Below are 22,835 nucleotides of genomic sequence, written 5' to 3'. Positions count from 1 at the left end.
TGCTTTGGGAAGTCTGTGGCGTGAAATTAATGCAAAATAAAATTTACAAATAAAACAGTATATTAGTTATTTGTGTCTTATTGCTCCTTGTGGGGTCATCCCCCCCCCCCCCTTCATGTTTGGGTGCATCTCTCTCTACCCAACCCACACTGGCAAGCCAAACCTAGGACTTCATTGGATGGTCCCCACCTTAAGTCATTCCTATTCCCCTTCAGGTTTTTTTCTTGTTTGTTTTTGAGTGTTTTGTTTTGTTTTTGTGGCTGCTCACCTCAATTTGCCCTCCTCTAGTCTGTATCCTGTTTATTTTCAAAATTTCAGTTTCACTCCCTCCCACCCCACAGGGCCCCATGCTGACCAGGCCAGCACGTTTCCTTCCATTAAGCAACAGCCAGGCTGACTAACTAGCTCTGCAGTAAAAGTGTCACAGTCTACACAAGTGCTGGTATTAGGGCGCAATACACTGACTCCACCATAAGATAGTTCTGACAGAGTCATTTACTGCACTGAAACACATACCTAGTCTGTGACTGATGGGGGCCAGACTCCTACCTGCCACCTAGCCATGTGACTCCTCAGGATCAGCACCCTTGTGCAGCACCCAGTTCCTCTGCTGCCCAGTGCTGCCACCTGGAGCCGGCCCTCCCCCAAGCCTGCTGCCAGCCAGGGGCCCCCTCCACTCTGGCTCAAAGTGCAGCTGTCCTGTATTCATGTGTAGATGCTGTGCTGGGGAACAGCATACTCCAGCTCAAAATGCTTCAGAGTTCATTGTGTCACATTAATTGCATGTGTAGATGCACCCAGAGAGACAAAAGACCTGCAAACCTTGTGTATGGGTCCACAAATTAAGGTGCGTTTGTAACAAGGTGCAGGACTCATGGCCTGGAACCCAGCTGCAAAAGGTTAAGGGAATAATAGCCTACCTATGGAGGCAGTTGAGATTCATAACAAGCTTTTTCTAGTCTCATCTTACAGTGTAAAGTGGCTGCAGAGGCAACTTGGATTTATTTAGGCTAGCAAAGAAAGCTGTTCAAATCTTTGGATGCACGACATCAACATAGTAGCTTTCAGCACTTGCCACTCATTATGCTGCTGCCCAAAAATCTTTACTAACTCCCTCCTCTTCCAGTATTTGCATGTTTGATTTCCATACACTCCAGCCTCCGATGTCATAACCCAGCTCCCACCTTCACTTTCAGCAAGAAGTGATCTCTTAAAAATATAGATGTGGCTTCCTCATTAATCACTTTAAAATCAGGCGAGATTAAAAAAAAGAAGTTGATCCTTGATTGTGCTCCTGTTCTAGTGTCCACTATTGAAAAATCCCACTCACTTCTCCACATACTAAAAACAAAAAACAGCCCAAAACCCAACATTATCTTTTAAAACCTCCTTCCACAAATTTGAGCAATCCAAACCACTTGCTGCTTCTCTCCCTTGTTTGATCTCCCTTTACAATTATACAGTTAAAAATCCCCCACCACTAGCCACAGCTTTCCTTTGGTAATACACACACCACTATTTTTTTTCCTAAAGAGTTCAGTTGGCTTCTTTCAGTAGGGGTACAGACATTAAAACATCCACCTCTGTGCCCCCAGCCTTCACCATCACGTTCTGCTGACGGAGGAAATATTATGGATGACTGTTTAACACTAGCTTAAGGTTCATAATTAAGACTGTCACTCTTATTGGCCTGTTTTCACATGGGCTTGATCATCAAGAGGGCTCCCACCTCTCTTTTCAACCACACTATGGCCTCCACCATATGGCAAAAATGACACTGCTGGAAAAAAAATCGTGTTTGACCTATGCTGAAGCCATTTAAATCTTTTCCCACATCTGCTTACTTAAAATGCTGTTCACTTTTAGGAAGGCCATTACCAATATCATTATTAAAGTGATAATAAGAGCACTCATCCTTCCTCCATCACTATTTATGTTTGAGTTGTCGTCTCTAAAAATGAGTCCACAGCAATATGTGTGAGAGGAAGAGTTAACAAACCAACCTACAAAACCTTCTCCACTTCTTGGCTACCTTGCCATTCCAAAATCTCCATAGCCCATCCTGGGCTCAACCAGGAGGCTTTTGGTGGTCTCTTCTGCCCCTACAGCCACAATCTGCTCCTCCAGCATGTAAACACGAACTAAAAGATATGAGTATCTGCTCTGAAACAAGAGGCTCACCAGCCCAGGTGAACACCATGCCATAGCAACCAACTATAATAACCAGGTCTCAAAACACTTTTCTTCAGATACCTAGTGGTGTAAGGCTCCCTGCAGCTTCCCCAGTCTGATGCCCTGCCACCTTACATAGTCAGGTCTCTCCCCTCCCCAGACCTCTGCTTCTTTTAGTCTACAGGGTCAGAATGCCTACTTTGCCTCAGGCCCTGCTTTATATCCCTCTAAGCCTCACCCCTTTTGGTCATGTGGCTCCCCAGCCCCACACACAGTTTTCCTAATGGCAAGCCTGTGCTCCTTTGTTGCAGCCCCATGCAGAAAGCTTGGCTTATAGCACTATCTACTTAAAATGACAGGTGCTTCTGGCTCACTTTCACAAATCTGCTACCATCTCTTGTCCTCCATCTGCCTAGATTAAAATCCCCTGCACATGTAAAATCACTGGATCTACTCTCTCCTCTGAGAGAGGCACAGATCCAGATGGTGAATTTGTTGCTGCTACTCCCACTGCTATTGCTCCACTTTGCAGTGGCTTGGGTATCCCTCAAATATCTCTCAGCAACAGTCTAGCCAAGCCTACTCACAAAACATCTTCAGGCAGAACTGTTGGCTGGCCTGCAATCTGCAGGCTCAGGTAGACTTAAGTGGGGAGGTTGCCATCTATCTCAAGCATCCAGTCAAGAGGCCCTAGACCATACTTCAAGAAAGATTTGGAAGAAGTCCAGTGGAGAGAAATAAAATGCTTAGAGGCCTGGGGAGCAGAACTAATAAGGACAAACTGAAAGAACTGCAGACAAGAAGACTGAGGGCTGATTTGATAAGCCTTCAAATTACTGAAGGGTGGTTACAAAGAAGATTTAGAAAGACTACATGGCTATAGTGGACAGGACTAGGAGCAGTGGAGCTGTAACAGAGGAAATTTAGGTTGGAGATTTAGGAACAGCTTTCTGACTACGAGGGTTGTTAAGCATTGCAACAGGCTGCCTAAATCTCCACCCCTGGAAATTTTCAAAACCAGGTTAGATTGGGTTGGGATGACTTAGCCAGGCTTGACCCTGTCTTGGGGGAGCGGGGGAATTAGACGTCTTCATGACATTCCCTCCAGAACTACTGTCCTATCGTTCTAAACAGTGTCTAGCTGGTTCACCAACAGGGGTGAGCCTACCAGTTGGAGCCTCTGGCATGTTTGGTCAGCTGGGCAATTAGTCTGGGCTGGGCTGCCTGATAGAAAAATCCTTCCTGGCCCCATGTCCCAATGTCAAAAGCTATCCCTCCTGTTGCTACAGATGTGGAGTTTTTGCCTTTCTCTGCAACGGGAGTATAGCCCCCTCTTCCTTGGATCGCTAAAGCACATTTTAACAATCCTTGCAGCAGCAAGATGCTGGCAGCCCTCTTTCCACTGCTTTACATGTGCCAGGTTAGGCTGCTATGCTTTGTAGCTGTGCAACTGGGTTGACAGTTCAGTTCTAGGAATAGGTTAGATAAGGATTTTTATTGGAGTGTTTGTATTAGGATGATCCTGCCTCAGGCAGAGGGTGATCTCTGAAGGTCCCTTCCAGTTCTACTTTTCTATGATCTCAGTATAATTGAATATTACTATAAACATCCAACTGTCTGTCTATTTTCTCAGCTTTAGTCATGTAACTAATTTTGGCTACATCCATATTAACCTTTAGCCCATAATGCTCAGTGTAAGTGCTGAAACCATTTCAAGCTGAGCTCCAGGTCTCTCTTGTGGCTATGTCCCAGGAGTGGATGATGTAGTTCATTGCAAGCAGCAAGGGACCTCACCCTTGGATATGGAGGAGGAGTTGTGAAAGGCAAGAGTATTTTAAGCAGGATGTGGTTTGAGACACTTTAGTGCTATTGGCCTGTCAGGTCTCCTGCTTGTCAGTAATGCACTAGAAATTCCATTAAGTACACCATGGCTGTTCCCCTTAATTTTGCAAGGCAATTCTTTCAGCTTTCCACCCATGGCATTGAGAACAGCTGCCACAAATTAAATCCATCTATTAAACACAAGAAAAGTATGGGGAAATAGCAGTGAATGGTAAGAATAGCTAACTTTGAATATGAGACAAATGCAAATCATGAGTGGATTGTCCACTGATATTGATGCATCAGGTAGGGAGACAGATGCATAGACGGAGAAAGGGGCGGGGTGGGGGTGGTGTTAGGAAAGAGGACAGTGTCACCCTGATCTAAATACCTACTGTGTTGTACTGTGTTCCTTGTAATCATAACATTGTTTATTTACAAGCTATTGTCTGTTGTAATTATGCAAGTATATCATTATGTACCTTTTCTCAGATTCCATGCAATCAAATAGTTAAAGCTGTATTTGCTTTACCTTTTCCCAAAAGAGCTGTTACAAATAATTGTAAAATTATTTAATTTTTCACTGAATGTTCAATAAAGCATCTTTCTGGGTTATTCCTTTAAAATGAGGATGTGTGTTTTAACAGAACATTCACAAAATCAGTTGTATTGGATAATTTATTAAACAAGCAAGTTCTCCACCTTGCTTTTAGTTCTCTGATGTGAAATCAAATTTTATACATGGATTTGCAATGTATTTTTGTATATTGTAATTGGAAAGTACTTCTTTGATATATCTATACACTGACATATTTCAGCAACATTTCAGGTTCATATTATTCTCAAATTATCAGATTCTTTACTTGCTGTACATATGTGGAGAACTCCAGCCCAATTGTATTGCCTGGTTATGGTAATCTATTTTATTGCCTGGTTATGGTAATCTATTTTATCCTGAGTTTTGTCTTTTAGTACATAAGTGGTCATAGTAAAGACTGTAGTATTTTAACATCTTAAATGGATAAACATGATTATATTACATAACTTTAAATCTTTGGTATCTACATTGAAAAAAGAAGTAGTTATACTGAGGGAAAAACTGACACTATTGAAGTTTTGCCATTTATTTTAATTGCAATTGTTATTTCGCTGTTCTTTCTGTAAGGCAACTGGGACCCAAGTAGTGTAAACCCTGAAATCATCTGCCTAAGCTTACCTTTGCAACTATCCCCATGGATATCTGCAGGATTATTAAGATTAAAAATGTTAAGCAAGTGTGTGACTGTCTGCAGACTGCAACTTAGCCTAGGATGTGGATAATGCTAAAGTACGGAACCTACACAAGGCATTTTTTTAATGGAAGCACAAATATTTTATTTATGGAGGCAGGTGATATTTTCTTGTTCAGAAAATGTAAATGCTTTTCCATGTAAAAAAATAACTACAGTTAGGGGTTTTAAAAGTGTTGGTCTTTCTCCAACCCACCCCTCTCCACTTTCTTACAGACAGAAATAAATTTGAATTTGGTTAAAACAAAACAAAGATTTCTTCCATTCAAATAATGATGAAAATGCAAAAAAGAGTAATTATTGCATTTTTAAGGCATCTATATTAATGCTAAAATGTTACCTGGCTTTCTTTCAACCTTTCAGGACATATGCTGATTGCTTAAGGTTTTCACCATTGCTATTATGTCCATGATACTGGACAATTGTAAGGTCCTTTGCTAGGGACTATATTTCTTTACCAAGCCTTGGAGACCCTGAGTCCACTTCAAGTTGATAAATGAACACCTGACGTGGGAAAGCCAAGAGATGAAGGCTCTGATCACACAATCAGTAAATATACCCACCTACAGCCTAAGACTCCATCTGTCCGAAGAGTAACCTACCCTGAATAATATTCAGAATTGCCCTGAATGGAAAACCAAAGAAGCAGTTTTCTCTGCCTAGGATGGCAAGTTTATGTATTTGGTGAAACCTGCGCACCCCCGTCAGAATCCCTGGGCTGGCCGACGCATTAAGGAAGTGCAGAATCTCTCTCATTTTCATTTGAACACCACACTTTGGATACTTAGAAAATGATCTGGGCAAATCAAACTGTAGTTACTGAATTCATTCTCTTGGGGTTCCCCACTCTCAAACAGTTCCAGTTTCTGCTCTTTGTGGTGATTTTGGTTATTTATATCACGAGCCTCCTAGGAAATATCCTCATCATCCTCATTACTACGGTGGACCCAGCCCTTTCTAGCCCCATGTACTTCTTCCTCAGGAACTTGTCCTTCTTGGAAATCTGCTTCACCCTCGTAGTTGTCCCCAAACTGCTGGCAATTCTCTTCTCTGAGAATAAATCCATCTCCTTCTCTGGATGCATAGCACAGATGTTTTTCTTCTTTTTCCTTGGAACTGTAGAGTGTTTCCTCCTGGTTGCCATGGCCTATGATCGCTATATTGCTATACGCTACCCACTGCGCTACACGAGCATTATGAACAGGAGGATGTGCATCCAAATCATGCTGACCTTGTGGATCTCAGGAATCCCTATGGGGACTGTGCAGGTCAAATGGCTCTTTAGTTTCCCGTTCTGTGGACCCAATGAGGTGGATCACTTCTTCTGTGATGGCCCTCCTCTCATAGAGTTGGTGTGTGCAGACACCTACAAGTTTGAGATGCATTCCCTCACGGCTACTGTAATAATTATAATGGTCCCATTTGTACTGATTATAGTGTCCTACATTTGCATCATCCATACCGTGCTAAGGATGACATCAGCAGAGGGTAGATACAAAGCTTTTTCTACTTGTTCCTCCCACCTCACAGTCGTGATTCTGTTTTACGGCACAAGCAGCTTGACATACATCTGGCCCAAGTCCAGCTATTCACCTGACACCAAGAAGATCTTGTCTCTCTCCTACACAGTCATCACCCCCATGTTAAACCCCATTATCTATAGCCTGAGGAACAATGAAGTGAAGGGAGCCATGTGGAGAACACTGAGCAGAAAAAGAAGTTCATGGTAATTATCAGTTCTGTTACAGCTTCTTTTACCCCAGTTGACTGCTGGGACATCCTGCTGAACAGAACTCCAGGGCCTTGAATGTAACTGACTCCCTGAGGTAAAAGTAGGTGTCATGGAGCCTGGATTAATTGATAATAATTACTCATTTAAAGTGTATGTATATGTATGTATGTCTATGTGTATATGTTTTATGTTACGTCCAGTTCCTTGCACAGCGGTGGTTACAAAGTATATGCAGATTAATCCTTCCTTACAGGATTAGAGCAAGAAAGAAAAAAAGAAAAAGACATCCTATGGAGCAGTTTTGCCTAAAGATCTGGCTCCCAGAATAATATCAGATTCTGAGAAAATTATCTTCTATTCAGACAGCTCCCTCTGTTCTAAAGCAGCCATTACACAAAGCTTTGCATAATGCCAAATTAATGACAATACAGTGGGCCTTCCAAAGAGTTAAGACTTGCTCATGCACTAAACAAAAAACAATTAGAAGTCCCAGTGTAAGATTTCCACTTGGTCATACCTACCACTGCCTATATTATTATTGTTATTACTATGAGGCCTGACAAAGAATGTCTTGCATTCCAAAGCTTGTCTGATTTTATCCCAACCCCATCACCCTAAGAAATCATTGGTCTTACATAATTTCTGGACCATCACAGCTACACCAACACTTTTATGCTACCATTTTATCATTGGCATGTTATTATGCAAATACAGAGTCACTCCACCTTCAAAGCCATATACCTGAGAATTTAAAATTAATTTTATTCAAAATCTAATTTGAATGATATCTGTAATGCAGGGGTTTTCAAAAGCATACAAGGACATTAAGGGCCAAGCTCAATTCAATTGGTATGTAGAGCAGTGGCACACATGTAGTCATGAAAGTGCAATTTTATTTGCATAAATATTTTCACCCCATGCTTCCCTTCTCATCATGCTCAGAAGTCTCCACTATGGTTGGACAGTCCCCAACATGAAAAATAATCATGCAAATATGAACATAACTGTCCGTAATTTCCCCAAACTTTATTTAAAAAAACAAACTATGGGGGGAATGGGAGAAGGAAGGTGGAGTGCCCGCCCAACTTTAGCCCATTAGTCTAGTATTATGTAACTTCCCAATGGAGGGGGAAACCCAGGTTCCTGGCCCCTCTTTCTGAGGGAGGGTTTGAACTTACATCTCCCACTTCACAACAAAATGTTCAAAATTTGAACCTGCATGTTTCACTTTCCAGCAAGATACTCTAGTTACTACGTCATTGACTAGACATTGGTGCTCTCTGGCCTTCCCTTTGAAGCTGGCCCACCAGATTTCCTAGAGTAGAAGATAAGTGGCTCATATGAAAAGGTGAAGTGCAAAGAGATGGCAATTTTATAAGATGGATGCTGCCTACAAGAGAGTGAGCCCTTTGTTCATTCCTTCCCCACCTACCACTACCAGAGGTGCAGAAAATATCCCTATACTGTTTATTAGGGCTGTGCAAAATGGCACTGTTCCATGTCGACTTGTAATTGACGGAGCAGTGTTTCATTTTTAATTTTGTTTTGATTTGAAACTTCTGTTCCATTTTATTTTGTCAAAACAGTTTTGCTGTTTCAATGACGTTTTGACGTTCTGCCCATAGGCTATAATGGGGAAGCTTGAAATACCCTATAACTTTGCCATTTATAGCTTAATTTACATGAAACTTTTAGGAGTGGTAGACCCTATAGAGTGTATGAAGTCTGCCAAGTTCCAGGGAGATAAGTCCAGGGGTTTGGGGGAAATTATACCTCAAAATCGTGAAAGCAAAACTCATGTCACGTGTCTGTGTTAACCTACAGCAGGGTCAAAACTGCCAGGGTACTAGACCCTGATGAGATCATCAAGCCTGCCAAGTTTCAAGAAGATCAGTGCAGGGGTATGGGGGAAACTGCACCTCAAGCTGCAGACAAGCAAAACTTGTGACATGGGTGACCCTGTGTATTAAGGCGCAGTAGGGTGAAAACTGCAGGCATGCTAGCCCCTGCTGAGACCACGAAGCCTTCCAGCTTTCCAGGATATAGGTACAGGGACTTCTGGGTTCTGGGGCCTTGCACCTCTGGCTGCTGACAGGCAAAACTCATGACACAGGTGCTTGTGCAGCTGTGTCTGTCTTGGGGCACAGGGGGTGAAATCTACTGCAGGCCTGGGTGCTAGGCCCTGCCAGGGCATGAAGCTTGCCAGCTGTCAAAGAGATAGGTGGAGGGGGAGTCTGGCTTCTGGGGCCCTGCACCTCTAGCTGCTGACAGGCAAAACTCATCACATGGGTGGGTGACATTATGTGTGTGTTAAGGTGCACCTTCACTCAACTGACACTAAGGCAGAAAGCAGAGCAGGTCAAACAATGCTGCCTTTTATGCAATTTTTCCATCCCTCCCCCAGAGCACTGGGATTGGAAGGGAACTTAGGGAAGGATGATAGTCACTGGCCAGCTACACAGTCAATAATGAGAGCACTTCTTCCCCCGCCCCCCCCTTACTTTAGTTTCTGCTTGCCTGCAGGCAAGCCCAGCTTGAGCTTCAAAACTTGAAACATTTCAAAATTTTTGAAAAGTTTCAACTTGCCTCATTTCATTTCAAGGCTGTTTCAAAGCTCTATGTTTCATCTTGATTTTGCTGTTTCGAGCTCAAAACAAAGTCAAAACAGTGGCAGTCCCAACCTCTGCCAGGGTAGGTGGTAAACTTAGGTCTTCTCTGATTGCTTTTTAAAGAAAATTGTTGATCTTATTGTTAGGGTAACGATATGGATTTTGGATGTTTGGGTAACGATATGAATTTTCATAGATTTTATAGACATTAGGGCCGGAAGGGACCTCAGGAGATCATTGAGTCCAGCCCCATGCCCCCGGGGCAGGAAGTCAGCTGGGGTCATAGGATCCCAGCACAATAAGTTTTGGGGAGTACTGAGTGTGCAGCTGAATGAAGGCTTTTTTCTGTGTCTCAGCAAAAGCTGCTAGTCACAAGGCTAGCTGATATATTAAAAGTAACTAACTTTGCTAGTGCTTAAGTAAGCGGATTCTGAACAAAAAAGGTAGTGTGCAAAGTGCATGACATGTTGAGTAAAAATAGAATAGCCCACCAACTAGTGTCAGGAGACAAAATCAGAAATATGGCCTTGGAGATGGTGCTGAAGTCAGCAAGAAAACCAGCAAGAATCACTGAGAAACTGCAAGTGACCAAAAGAAGATGGGGGTAAAAATCTTACGCATGCGCTTTTAGCAGAGAGGCATGTAAATGAATGAAATGCATAGGCAATACCATGCTAAAGAAGCAAACAGTAAACAGAGGTGGAGCTTGAGATGGGAGGAGAAATGGGTGGGACCAAAGGTGGGATGAGGGTGAAATAAATGTTAATATGTATGAACCAAGGTGTATAAATATTGGAAAGAACTGTTGTTCAGTGCAGGTCCCTGGTTTGTTGTTTTTTGGGACCCTTGTCGAAGCTGTCTCCATTTTTAATAAAGCTGTTGTAAGCAATGTGTGCTGGTGTTTGCTCCCCACCTGCTCTGGCTAATGAGTAACAGGATCCATGAGCAATTGGACTGTTGTCTCTCTAGTCATTGGGCGCCGCATGGAATCGGGGTCTAACACTTATCTTCATTGACAGTTGAGTCACAATTCAGAAGGTCCTGGAAATGTTCTTTCCAGTGAGCAGTGATGGATTTGCTGTCTTTCAGGAGTGCCGTTCCATCCTTGGATCTTAGAGGATTAAGGCCTTGAGTGCTCGGGCTGTAGACAGCTTTGGTAGCACTGAAGAAGTCACGAGTGTCACGGATGTCAGCAAAATGTTGGATATCTTTTTATTTCTGAATCCACCACTCATTCTTCACTTCTCATGTTCTCCTCTGCACATCTGATTTTGCTTTTTGGTGTGCATCTTTCTTGATGGCAGAGTTGATGTCATTCTGCCAGGCACAGAAAGCTTTCCATTTCCTGTTGATGAGATCATGAATTTCAGTGTCATTTTCATCAAACCAGTCTTGATGTCTCCTGGTCTAGTATCTTATGGCATTTTCACAGGATGAGAGAACAGCTGTCTTGAGTCCCGTCTCTTCTTGACTTCTTGTGGATGCTCCGTTGGTAGTGTCTCATTCAGGAGTTGCTGGAATTCTCTCTGTTTAAGTGGGTCCTTCAAGCACTCAATGCTTAACTTGTGCCTGATCTGCTTCCTTTGCTTTCTTTGTTTAGGACCTATCCTGATGATGTTGCAGGAATGGATGAGGCAGTGGTCATTCCAACAGTCACCAGTGCTAGTCATGACTCTTGTAATAAGGACATTCTGGTGATCAGGAGTCCAAACAATCATATAGTCAATCAAATGCCAGTGTTTCAATCTAGGATGTTTCCAAGATGTCTTTAACTTGTTCCTTTGATGGAACAGGGTATTTGTGATAATAAGTCTGTGTTCTTCTCACTTTATCAGGAGAAGGACCCCTTTATCATTTTATTTCCAATTCCTTCTTTATAGATAGTACCATTGCAAAGTTCTGAGTCTCTTCCCACTCTGGCATTAAAATCTACAAGAAGGATGAACTTATTTGAGAGGATGGTGTCAAGCTGTGAGTAGAAGTTCTCCTTCATGATCTCATTGACATTGAGTGTCAGGGCACATTAACTCACAATTGTTACCTGTTGGGTTTTTTTGGCGAGTTTCAGATAGAGAATCATGAGGCATTTGCTAATGCCAACTGGGAGTTCTGAGAATCGGTTCACAAGTTTGTTTTTGATGGCAAAACCAACTCCATGTGTCCATGGCTCTTCTGCTGCTCTCCCTCTCCAGAAGAAGGTGTATCCTCTGCCTTAATCGAATCTGCTCAGCTTAATCAAGTCTGCTCTGACACATGCTAATTAGTATGTGTTAGAGAAGAAATACCTTACAAGTACAGATGCCCCAAGTCTCTTCACTTTCACTTCCATGGACCCTTGAAGAAGTAACTGTAAACCAGAAATCTTACACATCTGGAAGGGCCTATGGAAAATGAAAATGAACTTCTGGGAAACACAAAAATAGTTTCATAGATTCATAGCTTGTCAGGAGCTGGAAAAGATCTTGTAGATCATTGGGTCCAGTCCCCCTGCACTAGGCAGGAAAAGACAACTGGGGTCAAGTGACACCAGCGAGGTGGCTGTCCAGTCTCCTTTTGAAGATTCCCAGGGTAGGTGATTGCACCACCTCTGGAGGAAGTTTATTCCACAGTCTGGACACCCTGACTGTGAAGGAGTTTTTCCTGGAATTGAGCCTGAAGCGGCCTTCCAGGAGTTTGTATCCATTACTCCTGGTCTTCTGCAGGGGTTCCCTAGTGAACAGCTGTTCATCAAGTTCTTGATGTATTCCTCTGGTGTAGCAGTAAACCACTACCATATCCCCTCTCAGCCTTCTCTTTTGTAGGCTGAAGAGAACCAAGCTCCTCAGCCTCTCCTGATATGGCTTGTCTTGCAAGTCCCTGATTATTCGGGTGGCTCTTCTCTGGACCTTCTCAATTTTTTCCACATCCTTGTTGAAGTATGGTACCCAGAATTGGATGTGGTACTCCAGCTGTGGTCCCACCAGTGCAGAGTACAGCGGGAGTATCACTTCCTTAGTTTTGCATAAGATGCAACAGTTAATACATGCTACCATGTTGTTTGCCCTGTTGGCCACAGCATCACACTGCTGGCTCACGTTCATGCAATGGTCAGTCACAACCCCTAGGTACCTTTTGGCAATGGTGAAAGTCAACTTGTCACCACTGAGCCTGTAGGTAGGTTGCATATTTTTTGCCCCCAGATGGAGCACCTTACACTTCTGAGTGTTGAACTTCATCTGGTTCTGGTCTGCCCAATTATCCAGCCTGTCCAGGTCCACCTATATCTGTAATCTATCTTCTGGCATGATCATGCCCCTCATAACTTGGTGTCATTTGCAAATTTGGCCAGTGAGCTTTTCACTCCCACATCCAAATCATTGATAAAGATGTTGAAAAGCACCGGCCCAAGCGTGGACCCCTGGGGGACACCACTGAACACTTTGCACCAGGACAACACAGATCCATTCATTAAAACTCTCTGGATCCTACCATACAGCCAATTTTCAACCCACTGAGCTGCTGAGCAGTTAAGGTCATAATCTTCCAATATTGCCACAAGGATATTGTGGGATACTAGATCAAAAGTCTTTTGGAAGTCTAGGTATATAATGTCAACCTTCTTTTCCTGGTCCAGGTGGTGAGTGACCTGTTCATAGAAGGAGATGAGATTGGTAAGACAAGACCTACCCACAATGAAGCCATGCTGGCTGTCATTCAGAATCTTAGCCTCAACAAGCGAGCTTGACCAAACATTCTGCAGAGGCGTATAGCACCTGCAGAGCCTGCATGAAGCAGGGCCCAAAGCCAAAGGCCCACAGTGTGCCTGTGAACTACCCATGATCCACTCTGTCAAATTCCTTCTCCTTGTCCAGTGACAGAAGGGAAAAATACAGGCCCTCCTGGCACACTAGCTCCAGGAGGTACCAAGCTAGGTACAGGTTGTTGAAGATGGAATATCCAGGTTCCATGTATGTCTGATCGGGATGGATCACATCAATCAGCATGGACTGCAGGCTCAGTTAAATAGCCTTCACTGCCACCTTGTAGTTCATGCAGAGGAGGGACATGGGATGCCAGTTTCTCAAACTGTGGGGATCCCTCTTCTTCAGCAGGAGGGTCAGCACGGCCCTCCATCACGACATGGAGAGATCCCCATTTCCCTTGGATTCAGCCCAGGCAGCAGCAAAGTCTGGGCTGAGGACGTCCCAAAAGATCTGGTAGAACTCTGAAGTCAGCCTGTTGATGCCCAGCACCTTGTTGCCAGGTATCAGGCAGAGGGAGGCTGAAAACTCCGCCACAGTGAGAGGAACCTCCAGCCAGTCCCATTTGCCCATTTTGGTAGAAGACCCATGCGCACCGGTGCATCTCACCTGGATCCATGAGAGAGGTGCCATCACAAGACAGAAGGGAGGTGATATACTTCTTGACCCCCTGCCTCCTCTCCAGGGCATAGAAGAAGTGGGAACCATGGTCCCTTTCCTGAAGGAGCTGGACATGTGAGTGGACAAACACACTGCAGGTGCAGTGGTCATCCAGAGCACAAAGCTTGTCCTGCCTCTCCCAACACTCTCCACACAGGGACAGGTTGGTTGGGTCAGTGGCCATGTGCCTCTCCAGATCCAGCAATTCCCACTTGAGCTGCTTCTGGACCACCTCCCTCTGCCAGGTTTGTCCCCGAGTGTAGCGGCGGCAAAAGAGCTGGATGAGCATCCTCCCATTGCCCCACCATCTCTGAGATGAAGAAAAAAAGCTGCCCATTGGTCCCACCAGGACAGCCAGAACTCCTGGAAGACCTCCCTGAAGCCCACATACTCCAGCAGACTGGAACTGAAATGCCAGTAGGCTGACCCCAGACACCCTGGCCCCACTGAAAGGGGTCGGCCAGATGCCAGAGGAGTGGTTCTGGGCAAAGTGTGGTAAAGAGATATAAATCTGGTCAAACTGGCAGTGGCATGCCTGCTCCCCCCCCCCCCACATAGGTGAAGGCAGGGGGGCCAGCAGGGTGACAGGTATGGCAGGCCAGTAGGAGGAGCTCTTGCATTGAGCCTCCCACCTCACTATGCCCATCCACCTTGTGGACTCCACGTGTCTCTCCAGGGGCGCCTAAGCCCTGGCAGACCCCCTTTCAAGCCCCACCGCAGAATCCGGGGGGTAACGTGCTGCCACCACCCCGAGAAGGGACTGTCTGGGTCCTGTGTCCTCAGGAAACACAGGCCTAATAGTCCTATGGGTACTCGACCCAATACAAGAACTTGGGGCACTTCCCAAGTCAGGGGCCAAAAAGGATAGTCTCCCTTAGTCCACAGACCCAAGGGGCCTCCTGAGCATAATTAAACCCACCCCTCAATAAGTCTCCCACACTAGGTACAAAGGAGAACTTTATTGGTTACAGTGGGTAGGGTTAAAATAGGGTACAGGGTAGAGCGATATAAGAAAAATCCCATAGAGCAAACTCCTGTGGCTGGGGTAGCCTTTGATCTTGCATCTGAGTTACTACAAGCTATATATCTAGTTGGATCTCAGGTAGCTTACTCACAAGGATCATGCAGAGGCAGGTGGAGATTCCCTCTGGAGGCAGGCAGTTCCTTGATCATGAGTTTTGAGAGATAGAGCCAGTTTCAGAATGTACAACTCTTCTTTGTTCCTGTGTATCACTCATGGCTGCTGCCCCTCCTCCTGGGCAGTCTTTAACTTATATAGCCCTTGTGACCTCATTTACCTGGTCCAATGGAGGCCAGCGCCTGTTGGCTGTGAGCCAACCAATTTGAAATACATCACTAGTTGCCAGGCAGACTCTAGCCCACCAGGAAGGAAGCCCCTCACCCAGGTATGTGATACTAGTCACGTAGGCAGAGGCAGCAGGTTTCCCCCCTCCCTCAGGAATGTATCCAGCTCAGGTCACCTAAAGAGATATCCACTAGCTCCGTTTTTCTCTCTCTTTTTCCTCTCTTTCTCTCTCTCTCTTTCTCTGCCAATCTCAATCCCTCAGGACTGCCGTCTGTCGCCTCTTCCCTCCTTTGTCCCTGTGACTCACCAGTGGAGCAGGTTCTTCGGGTATGTAGCAATCCCACTTTCTCATCGTCCGCAGCAGTCTCTGTCCCTGTCAGAGCTTCTCAGTTTCTCCTGAGTAACCTCCTTGGTCTGCTCTCCAGCGTTGTCCATGCCCTCAGCTGCAACTCTGTTACATACTTCCCCCTCCAGTTATATGGTCCGTCTTCTCTCTAATGTTGCCAGCAGTATAATCCCCCCCTTCTCTCTCTCCAATATATATATACATATATATTTATTTTTTTTCTTCAGTCTCTCTGTAATTTCTTAACTTAATCAGGGTGGGTCATCCCCTCCCTCTCCCCTTGCAAAGAGAAAAAAAAATCCTTTCTTTAATGCGTCTCGTTCTTATAGGATCTCATCTTAGCACCTGACTTTTCAGGGTCCCACCTTGTTGTTACTTCTTCGCCCGCCTCGATACCTGGACGTGATAGGAGGTCTACATTTCCACTTCTCCTTCCCGCTCAGTGTTCCACTGAAAAGAAAAAGGGTTGTAAAGCCAGGGACCATCTCATAAGCATTGAATTATTTAGTTCGGCCATTCTCAGCCACCTCAGAGGGGCATGATCTGTAATAAGCACAAATTTTCTGCCTAATAGAGAGTATTGGAATAACTCAATGCCCCACCAGACCACTAGGCATTCTTTTTCTATAGTAGAATAGCGGATCTCTGCTGGCCTGAGTTTCCAGCTGGCAAAGGCTACTGGTCTCTCCATATCCTGATCTTTCTGAAATAATATTGCCCCTAGTGCTACCGCTGAAGCATCAGTTTGTAAGAAGAAGGTTTTCCTAAAATCTGGGGTGTATAGCACTGGATGCTGGCCTAAGGCTTCCTTGAGTCAGTCAAAGGCTTTTATAGACTCTGGGTTCCAAGCTATCGGTTTTCGCCGTCCCTTCGTCAACTCAGTTAGAGGTGCGGCCTTCTCCGAAAAGTCAGGGATAAACCGTCGGCAATAGTTGGCAAATCCCAGAAACGATCGAAGTTGCTTCAATGTTTTAGGAAGGGGCTGACTTTTTATGGCTGTGACTTTCTCTGTTACTGGTTTTATGGTTCCTTGCCCCACTATGAATCCCAGGTATTGTGTCTCTTTTTTTCCCAACGCACACTTTTTCAGGTTTGCTGTCAGTCCTGCCTGTCGGAGGCTTTCCAGTACTCATCGTAGGTGTTCGCAATGTTTTTCCCAACTAGGGGAGAAAATAATAATGTCATCAATATAGGCCGCAGTATATTCCTGGTGTGGAGTCAGCAGTTGCTCCATTAGTCATTGGAAGGATGCTGCTGCTCCATGTAAGCTGAATGGCATCCTCTTAAATTGGAACAGCCCCCATGGGGTCCCAAACTCTGTTTTCTCTTTGTCCTCTTTGGCCATTGGAATTTGCCAGTAACCCTTTGTGAGGTCCAACGTGGATATGAACTGGGCTTGTCCTATTTTCTTGAGCATATCATCGACCTGAGGCATCGGGAAAGCATCAAATCTGGCTATCTCATTTAGTTTCCGGTAATCCACGCACAGCCTGATGGAACCATCTCGTTTAGGTACCATAACTCTCGGGCTCCTCCATGGGCTCCAGGACTCTTCAATAATTCTTCATTCCTTCATTTGGTCGATCTCCTGTTGTACCACTGGCCACAAATGGCACAGTAACCTCCGCCAGTGGTCTCTGATTATGCTTCCTGGGGGAGTGACAATGTGGTGATAGTTTCCTTTTGCTTCCCCCGGTATTTCCTGGAACACATCTCGGAACTCAGCAACTAATGTTTTTACTTCTGTCTGCCGTCTTCCATCCAATTGTTCATCTACTTGGGGTACCTCCAGGACCCCCGTCAGACTTTGAATGGTAGTGACCTCTCCCTCTTCCCTGTCTCCCTCCAGCTTCACCAACCATCCCTCCTCCATTTCCTCAGGAGGTTGATGTGGTACACTTGCTTATGCCACGTAGGGGTTGTACGTAACACCTCATAGTTCACGGGTCCCATTCATTTGGTTACCTGAAAGGGTCCTTGCCACCTATCTTTCAGCTTGTGGGTATTATCAGGTAGCAATACCACTACCCAGTCTCCCACCTGTAGTTCTCTCTCGACGGTCCGTGCATCATATTGTTGTCATTGTCTCTCTTAACTCTAACTGAGGTGGTTCTGTGCGATCTCTAGTGCCTTCTGTAATCTTTCTCTGAACTCTCTGATCACCCTGGTTTGCGGGTCGTCCCTCCACTCTTGGGTCCATTCTTCGCATATTAAGTCGAGTAAGCCCCTGGGACTGTGGCCGTAAACTAACTCAAATGGGGCGAACCCTGTGGAGCCTCCCTTATGGCAAAAAGTAATGGAGGTAATATTGTGTCCCATTCTTGTGGATCCCCTTGAATGCATGCTCTAAGCATCCCCTTGAGTGTATGATTAAACCTACCAACCCATCTGTTTGTGGGTGGTATACAGAGGTGCATAGTTGGTTTATTTTAAGGACCTTGCAGACCCCCTTTAAGATTTTAGACATAAAGTTTTTTCCTTGATCAGTTAATATTTCTCAAGGTATTCCCACCCAGGCTATCCATCTAAGCAGGGCCATAACTATAGCTGGAGCAGTCACTGACCTCAGCGGGACCGCTTCTGGGAACCTGGTGGCGTAATCGATGATTACTAAGATAAACTGATATCCTGTCTTACTACATGGAAAATGTCCCACGATATCCAAAGCAATGCGGTCAAAAGGCTGAGCGATCAAAGGCATAGGGACCAATGGTGTTCTGGCCAGTTTGACCCCTCCCCCCCCCCCGTCTTCTGACAGTCTGGGCATTCCGCACAGAATTTTTCCATCATTTTATAGATGCCTGGCCAAAAAACCTGACGTTTGAGGCGGGCCTCTGTCTTGTCACGTCCCAAGTGCCCCGCCATGGGTAAGGTGTGGGCAACCCTTAACTATCTCTCCCAATACCTTCGGGGTACCAGGATCTGCTCTTTCTCTCTTCCCTCCTCTAGGTCTTCTACCCTATAGAGTAGGCCCCTCCTTACCTCGTGTCGAGGGCTTCGAGGTGATTTCGGTGTTGGTTCCATCGTTCTCTTGGGTTCTTCCTGCTGTGTTTTCCATAAGTTCTGGAATAAGGGTTCCCGTCTTTGTTCCTGAGGGAAATTCCTCCCTTCTATCATCGAGGTAATATCCAGTTCTTCCTCCTCATCTCCAAAGGCAAGTACATGGGGTCTCCTTTCCTTGGCCCCTGGGCCTTCTGTCATCCGCTGGTGGACTACCTCTCCTAGGTATGGCTAATCTAGCCCCAGCAGCATTGGGCAAGGGAGTGTTTTGGTTAGTCCCACCAGGATCTCTTCCATCTTCCCCAAGACTGAGAGTTTCAGTTTCCTTCTTGGGTAGGTATATACAGTCCCATGCATACAGACCATGGAGACCGGGGTCCCCACTTCTCCTAGGTGTGATGGCACCAAATCACTGTGTACCATCGACTGGGAGCAGCCCGTATCTACTATGGCCGGGATGATGGTCTGACCAATGCGTACCTCCACAACTGGCTTCTTCTTCTGATCTGGCCCTTGGTGTCATCCAAAGCTGCAGTCCATGTTCTCGTCATGCCCTTCTGCCATAGGAGCTGGGTCCTGGGTTGCTCTGGGGCAATATTGGGATATGTGGCCTCTTTCCCTGCAGTGATAACAGATCACCTCTGGGTAGCCCCCCGGGCTACAGGCCGTCTCAACCCTTCTAAGGGTCACAGCTGGGTTCTTTGGCTTGTGTGTGTGTAAGATGATCCCCCGCTTTCTCTCTCTTGGGGTTCTCCCCTTCCCCTTCAGCTGCAGTATAATCTTCTGCTAGGTGGAGTGCCTCCTCCACCATTTTTGGTTGGTGTTGCCACACCATCGTTGTGTGTTCCCATAAGGTCTGTAACGAATTGCTCCAGGACTATCTTGTCTATCACCTCTTTCATGGTATGTTCCTCTGGTTGTAACCACCGATCCACAAGATCTCGGAGCATCTGTGCTAATAGGCAGGGCCGGCTATATTCGGGTCCTTCCTTGGCCCTGAATTTGTGTCAGTACATTTCCGGCAAAACTTCTAAATGGTATAGGATGGCTACTTTTACCTTTGCATAGTTGCATGCCTCTATCCGACTAAGAGCCCGGTATGTGGCCTGTGCAGGACTGATAAGGAGTAGTCCTAACTTAGTAGCCCAGCTCCCTGGTTCCCACTTCGAGGCCATCACCGCCCATTTGAATGCCTCCAGGTAAGCCTCCACATCATCTTCCCCTGTCATCCGGGGAAATCCTGTCCCACTTCCCTCTCTCACTCCTGGCGTTTGTTGTGCCATGAGTTTCTTTCATAGGTCTTGCTGCTTTGCCCACAGCTGTATCTGTGCTTCAGCCTCTTGGTTCCTAATCCTCAACATTTCTTCTAACAAGCAGGATGAACTAGCGCTCCTGCTTGCACTAAACACCTATGACTTAGTGGGGCTAACAGAGACCTGGTGGGATTCATCCCATGACTGGGCGGTACATATTGAGGGCTATAGATTGTACAGAAAGGACAGGTCGGGGAAGAAAGGGGGGGGGGTTGCACTTTATGTCAGTGAGCAATATACATCAACCCTCATCAAGACAGAATCCGAGGCTGAGGAAGTAGAAGGATTGTGGGTTAGGCTACATGGGGGGCAAGGAGAAAGGGATTTGGTGGTAGGGGTCTGTTACAGACCCCCACACCAAGGGGAAGAAATAGATGCGGGGCTCCTGAGGCAACTCTCGGAGACCATAAAAGCTAAAGAGGCGGTAGTCATGGGGGACCTAAACTACCCGGACATCTGCTGGGAGACGCAGACAGCAAGGTCCCATCGCTCACGCAGGTTTCTAACTTGTGTACAGGACCTCCACCTGACACAGGAGGTGTATGGTCCCACTAGGGGGAATGCCATACTGGATCTGGTATTGGCAACCGGAGATGACATGATAGGGGACCTCCAAATCGGTAGCTATCTGGGAGACAGTGATCACCTTATGATAGAATTCAACATAAGACGGCGAGTGGGTAAGGTAACTAGTAGGGTGAAAGTGCTAGACTTTAGGAAGGTGATCTCAATGCACTCAGGCGATTAGTCAAGGACGCACTGCAGAGTAGGAGTTTTGATGGGATGGGTGCCCAAGAAGGGTGGCTGTGCCTAAAGGAAACGATCCTTTGGGCACAAAGCAAGACGATCCCCGAGCGAGGCAAAAGAGGGAAAGGGGCCAGGAGGCTTCCATGGCTGACCAGAGAAATCCAGGGCAGCCTAAGGGCCAAAAGGGGAGCACATAAAAAGTGGAAAAAGGGTGAGATCACTAAAGATGAATATACCTCCTCTGCTCGTGCTTGTAGGGAGGCAGTTAGGCGGGCCAAAGCTACCATGGAGCTGAGGATGGCAACCCAAGTAAAGGACAACAAGAAATTGTTTTTTAGATATATTGGGAGTAAAAAGAAGGCCCAGGGAGGAATAGGACCCCTGCTAAATGGGCAGCAGCAATTGGTGACAGATAGAGGGGACAAGGCTGAACTCCTCAACGAGTTCTTTGCCTCAGTGTTCCTAAGCGAGAGGCACGACAAGTCTCTCACTGGGGTTGTAGAGAGGCAGCAGCAAGGCGCCAGACTTCCATGCGTAGACCCTGAGGTGGTGCAGAGTCATTTGGAAGAACTGGATGCCTTTAAGTCGGCAGGCCCGGATGGGCTCCATCCGAGGGTGCTGAAGGCACTGGCCGACGTCATTGCAGAGCCACTGGCGGGAATATTCGAATGCTCATGGCGCACGGGCCAAGTCCCGGAGGACTGGAAAAGGGCTAACGTGGTCCCCATTTTCAAAAAGGGGAGGAAGGAGGACCCGGGCAACTATAGGCCAGTCAGTCTCACCTCCATCCTTGGTAAAGTATTTGAAAAAATTATCAAGGCTCACATTTGTGAGAGCCCGGCAGGGCAAATTATGCTGAGGGGAAACCAGCATGGGTTTGTGGCGGGCAGATTGTGCCTGACCAACCTAGTCTCTTTCTATGACCAGGTTACGAAACGCCTGGACACAGGAGGAGGGGTGGATGTCGTATACCTGGACTTCAGGAAGGCCTTCGATACGGTATCCCACCCCATACTGGTGAACAAATTAAGAGGCTGTGATGTGGATGACTGCACAGTTCGGTGGGTGGCGAATTGGCTAGAGGGTCGCACCCAAAGAGTCGTGGTAGATGGGTCGGTCTCGACCTGGAAGGGTGTGGGTAGTGGGGTCCCGCAGGGTTCGGTCCTTGGACCGATACTCTTTAATGTCTTCATCAGCGACTTGGACGTGGGAGTGAAATGTACTCTGTCCAAGTTTGCAGATGACACAAAGCTATGGGGAGAAGTGGACACGCCGGAGGGCAGGGAACAGCTGCAGGCAGACCTGGATAGGTTGGACAAGTGGGCAGAAAACAACAGAATGCAGTTCAACAAGGAGAAATGCAAAGTGCTGCACCTAGGGAGGAAAAATGTCCAGCACACCTACAGCCTAGGGAATGACCTGCTGGGTGGCACGGAGGTGGAAAAGGATCTTGGAGTCCTAGTGGACTCCAAGTTGAACATGAGCCGGCAGTGTGACGAAGCCATCAGAAAAGCCAATGGCACTTTATCGTGCATCAGCAGATGCATGACAAATAGGTCCAGGGAGGTGATACTTCCCCTCTATCGGGCGCTGGTCAGACCGCAGTTGGAGTACTGCGTGCAATTCTGGGCGCCGCACTTCAAGAAGGATGCGGATAACCTGGAGAGGGTACAGCGAAGGGCAACTCGTATGGTCAAGGGCCTGCAGACCAAGCCCTACGAGGAGAGACTAGTGAAACTGGACCTTTTCAGCCTCCGCAAGAGAAGGTTGAGAGGTGACCTAGTGGCTGCCTATAAGTTCATCACGGGGGCACAGAAGGGAATTGGTGAGGATTTATTCACCAAGGCGCCCCCGGGGGTTACAAGAAATAATGGCCACAAGCTAGCAGAGAGCAGATTTAGACTGGACATTAGGAAGAACTTCTTCACAGTTCGAGTGGCCAAGGTCTGGAACGGGCTCCCAAGGGAGGTGGTGCTCTCCCCTACCCTGGGGGTCTTCAAGAGGAGGTTAGACGAGTATCTAGCTGGGGTCATTTAGACCCAACACTCTTTCCTGCCTATGCAGGGGGTCGGACTTGATGATCTATTGAGGTCCCTTCCG

The 22,835-nt window shown here is 46.3% G+C and overlaps 1 protein-coding gene across 1 annotated transcript; it reads left to right on the top strand.

Moving 5' to 3' along the window:
- Positions 1-6,073: 6,073 nt before the first annotated feature.
- Positions 6,074-7,012, top strand: LOC102565090 (olfactory receptor 10A7-like). The gene has a single exon (XM_006275849.3). It carries the CDS (start codon positions 6,074-6,076, stop codon positions 7,010-7,012), a length of 939 nt encoding a protein of 312 aa, XP_006275911.3.
- Positions 7,013-22,835: the final 15,823 nt, after the last annotated feature.

The sequence above is a fragment of the Alligator mississippiensis genome, chromosome 15 (assembly GCF_030867095.1).
Source record: "Alligator mississippiensis isolate rAllMis1 chromosome 15, rAllMis1, whole genome shotgun sequence".
NCBI lineage: Eukaryota > Metazoa > Chordata > Crocodylia > Alligatoridae > Alligator > Alligator mississippiensis.
This window is presented reverse-complemented; position numbering and strand designations above follow the sequence as displayed.

What these genes read in the sequence shown, in the direction of transcription:
- LOC102565090 (XM_006275849.3), top strand. Translation starts at nt 6,074, where the DNA reads ATGATCTGGGCAAATCAAACTGTAGTTACTGAATTCATTCTCTTGGGG.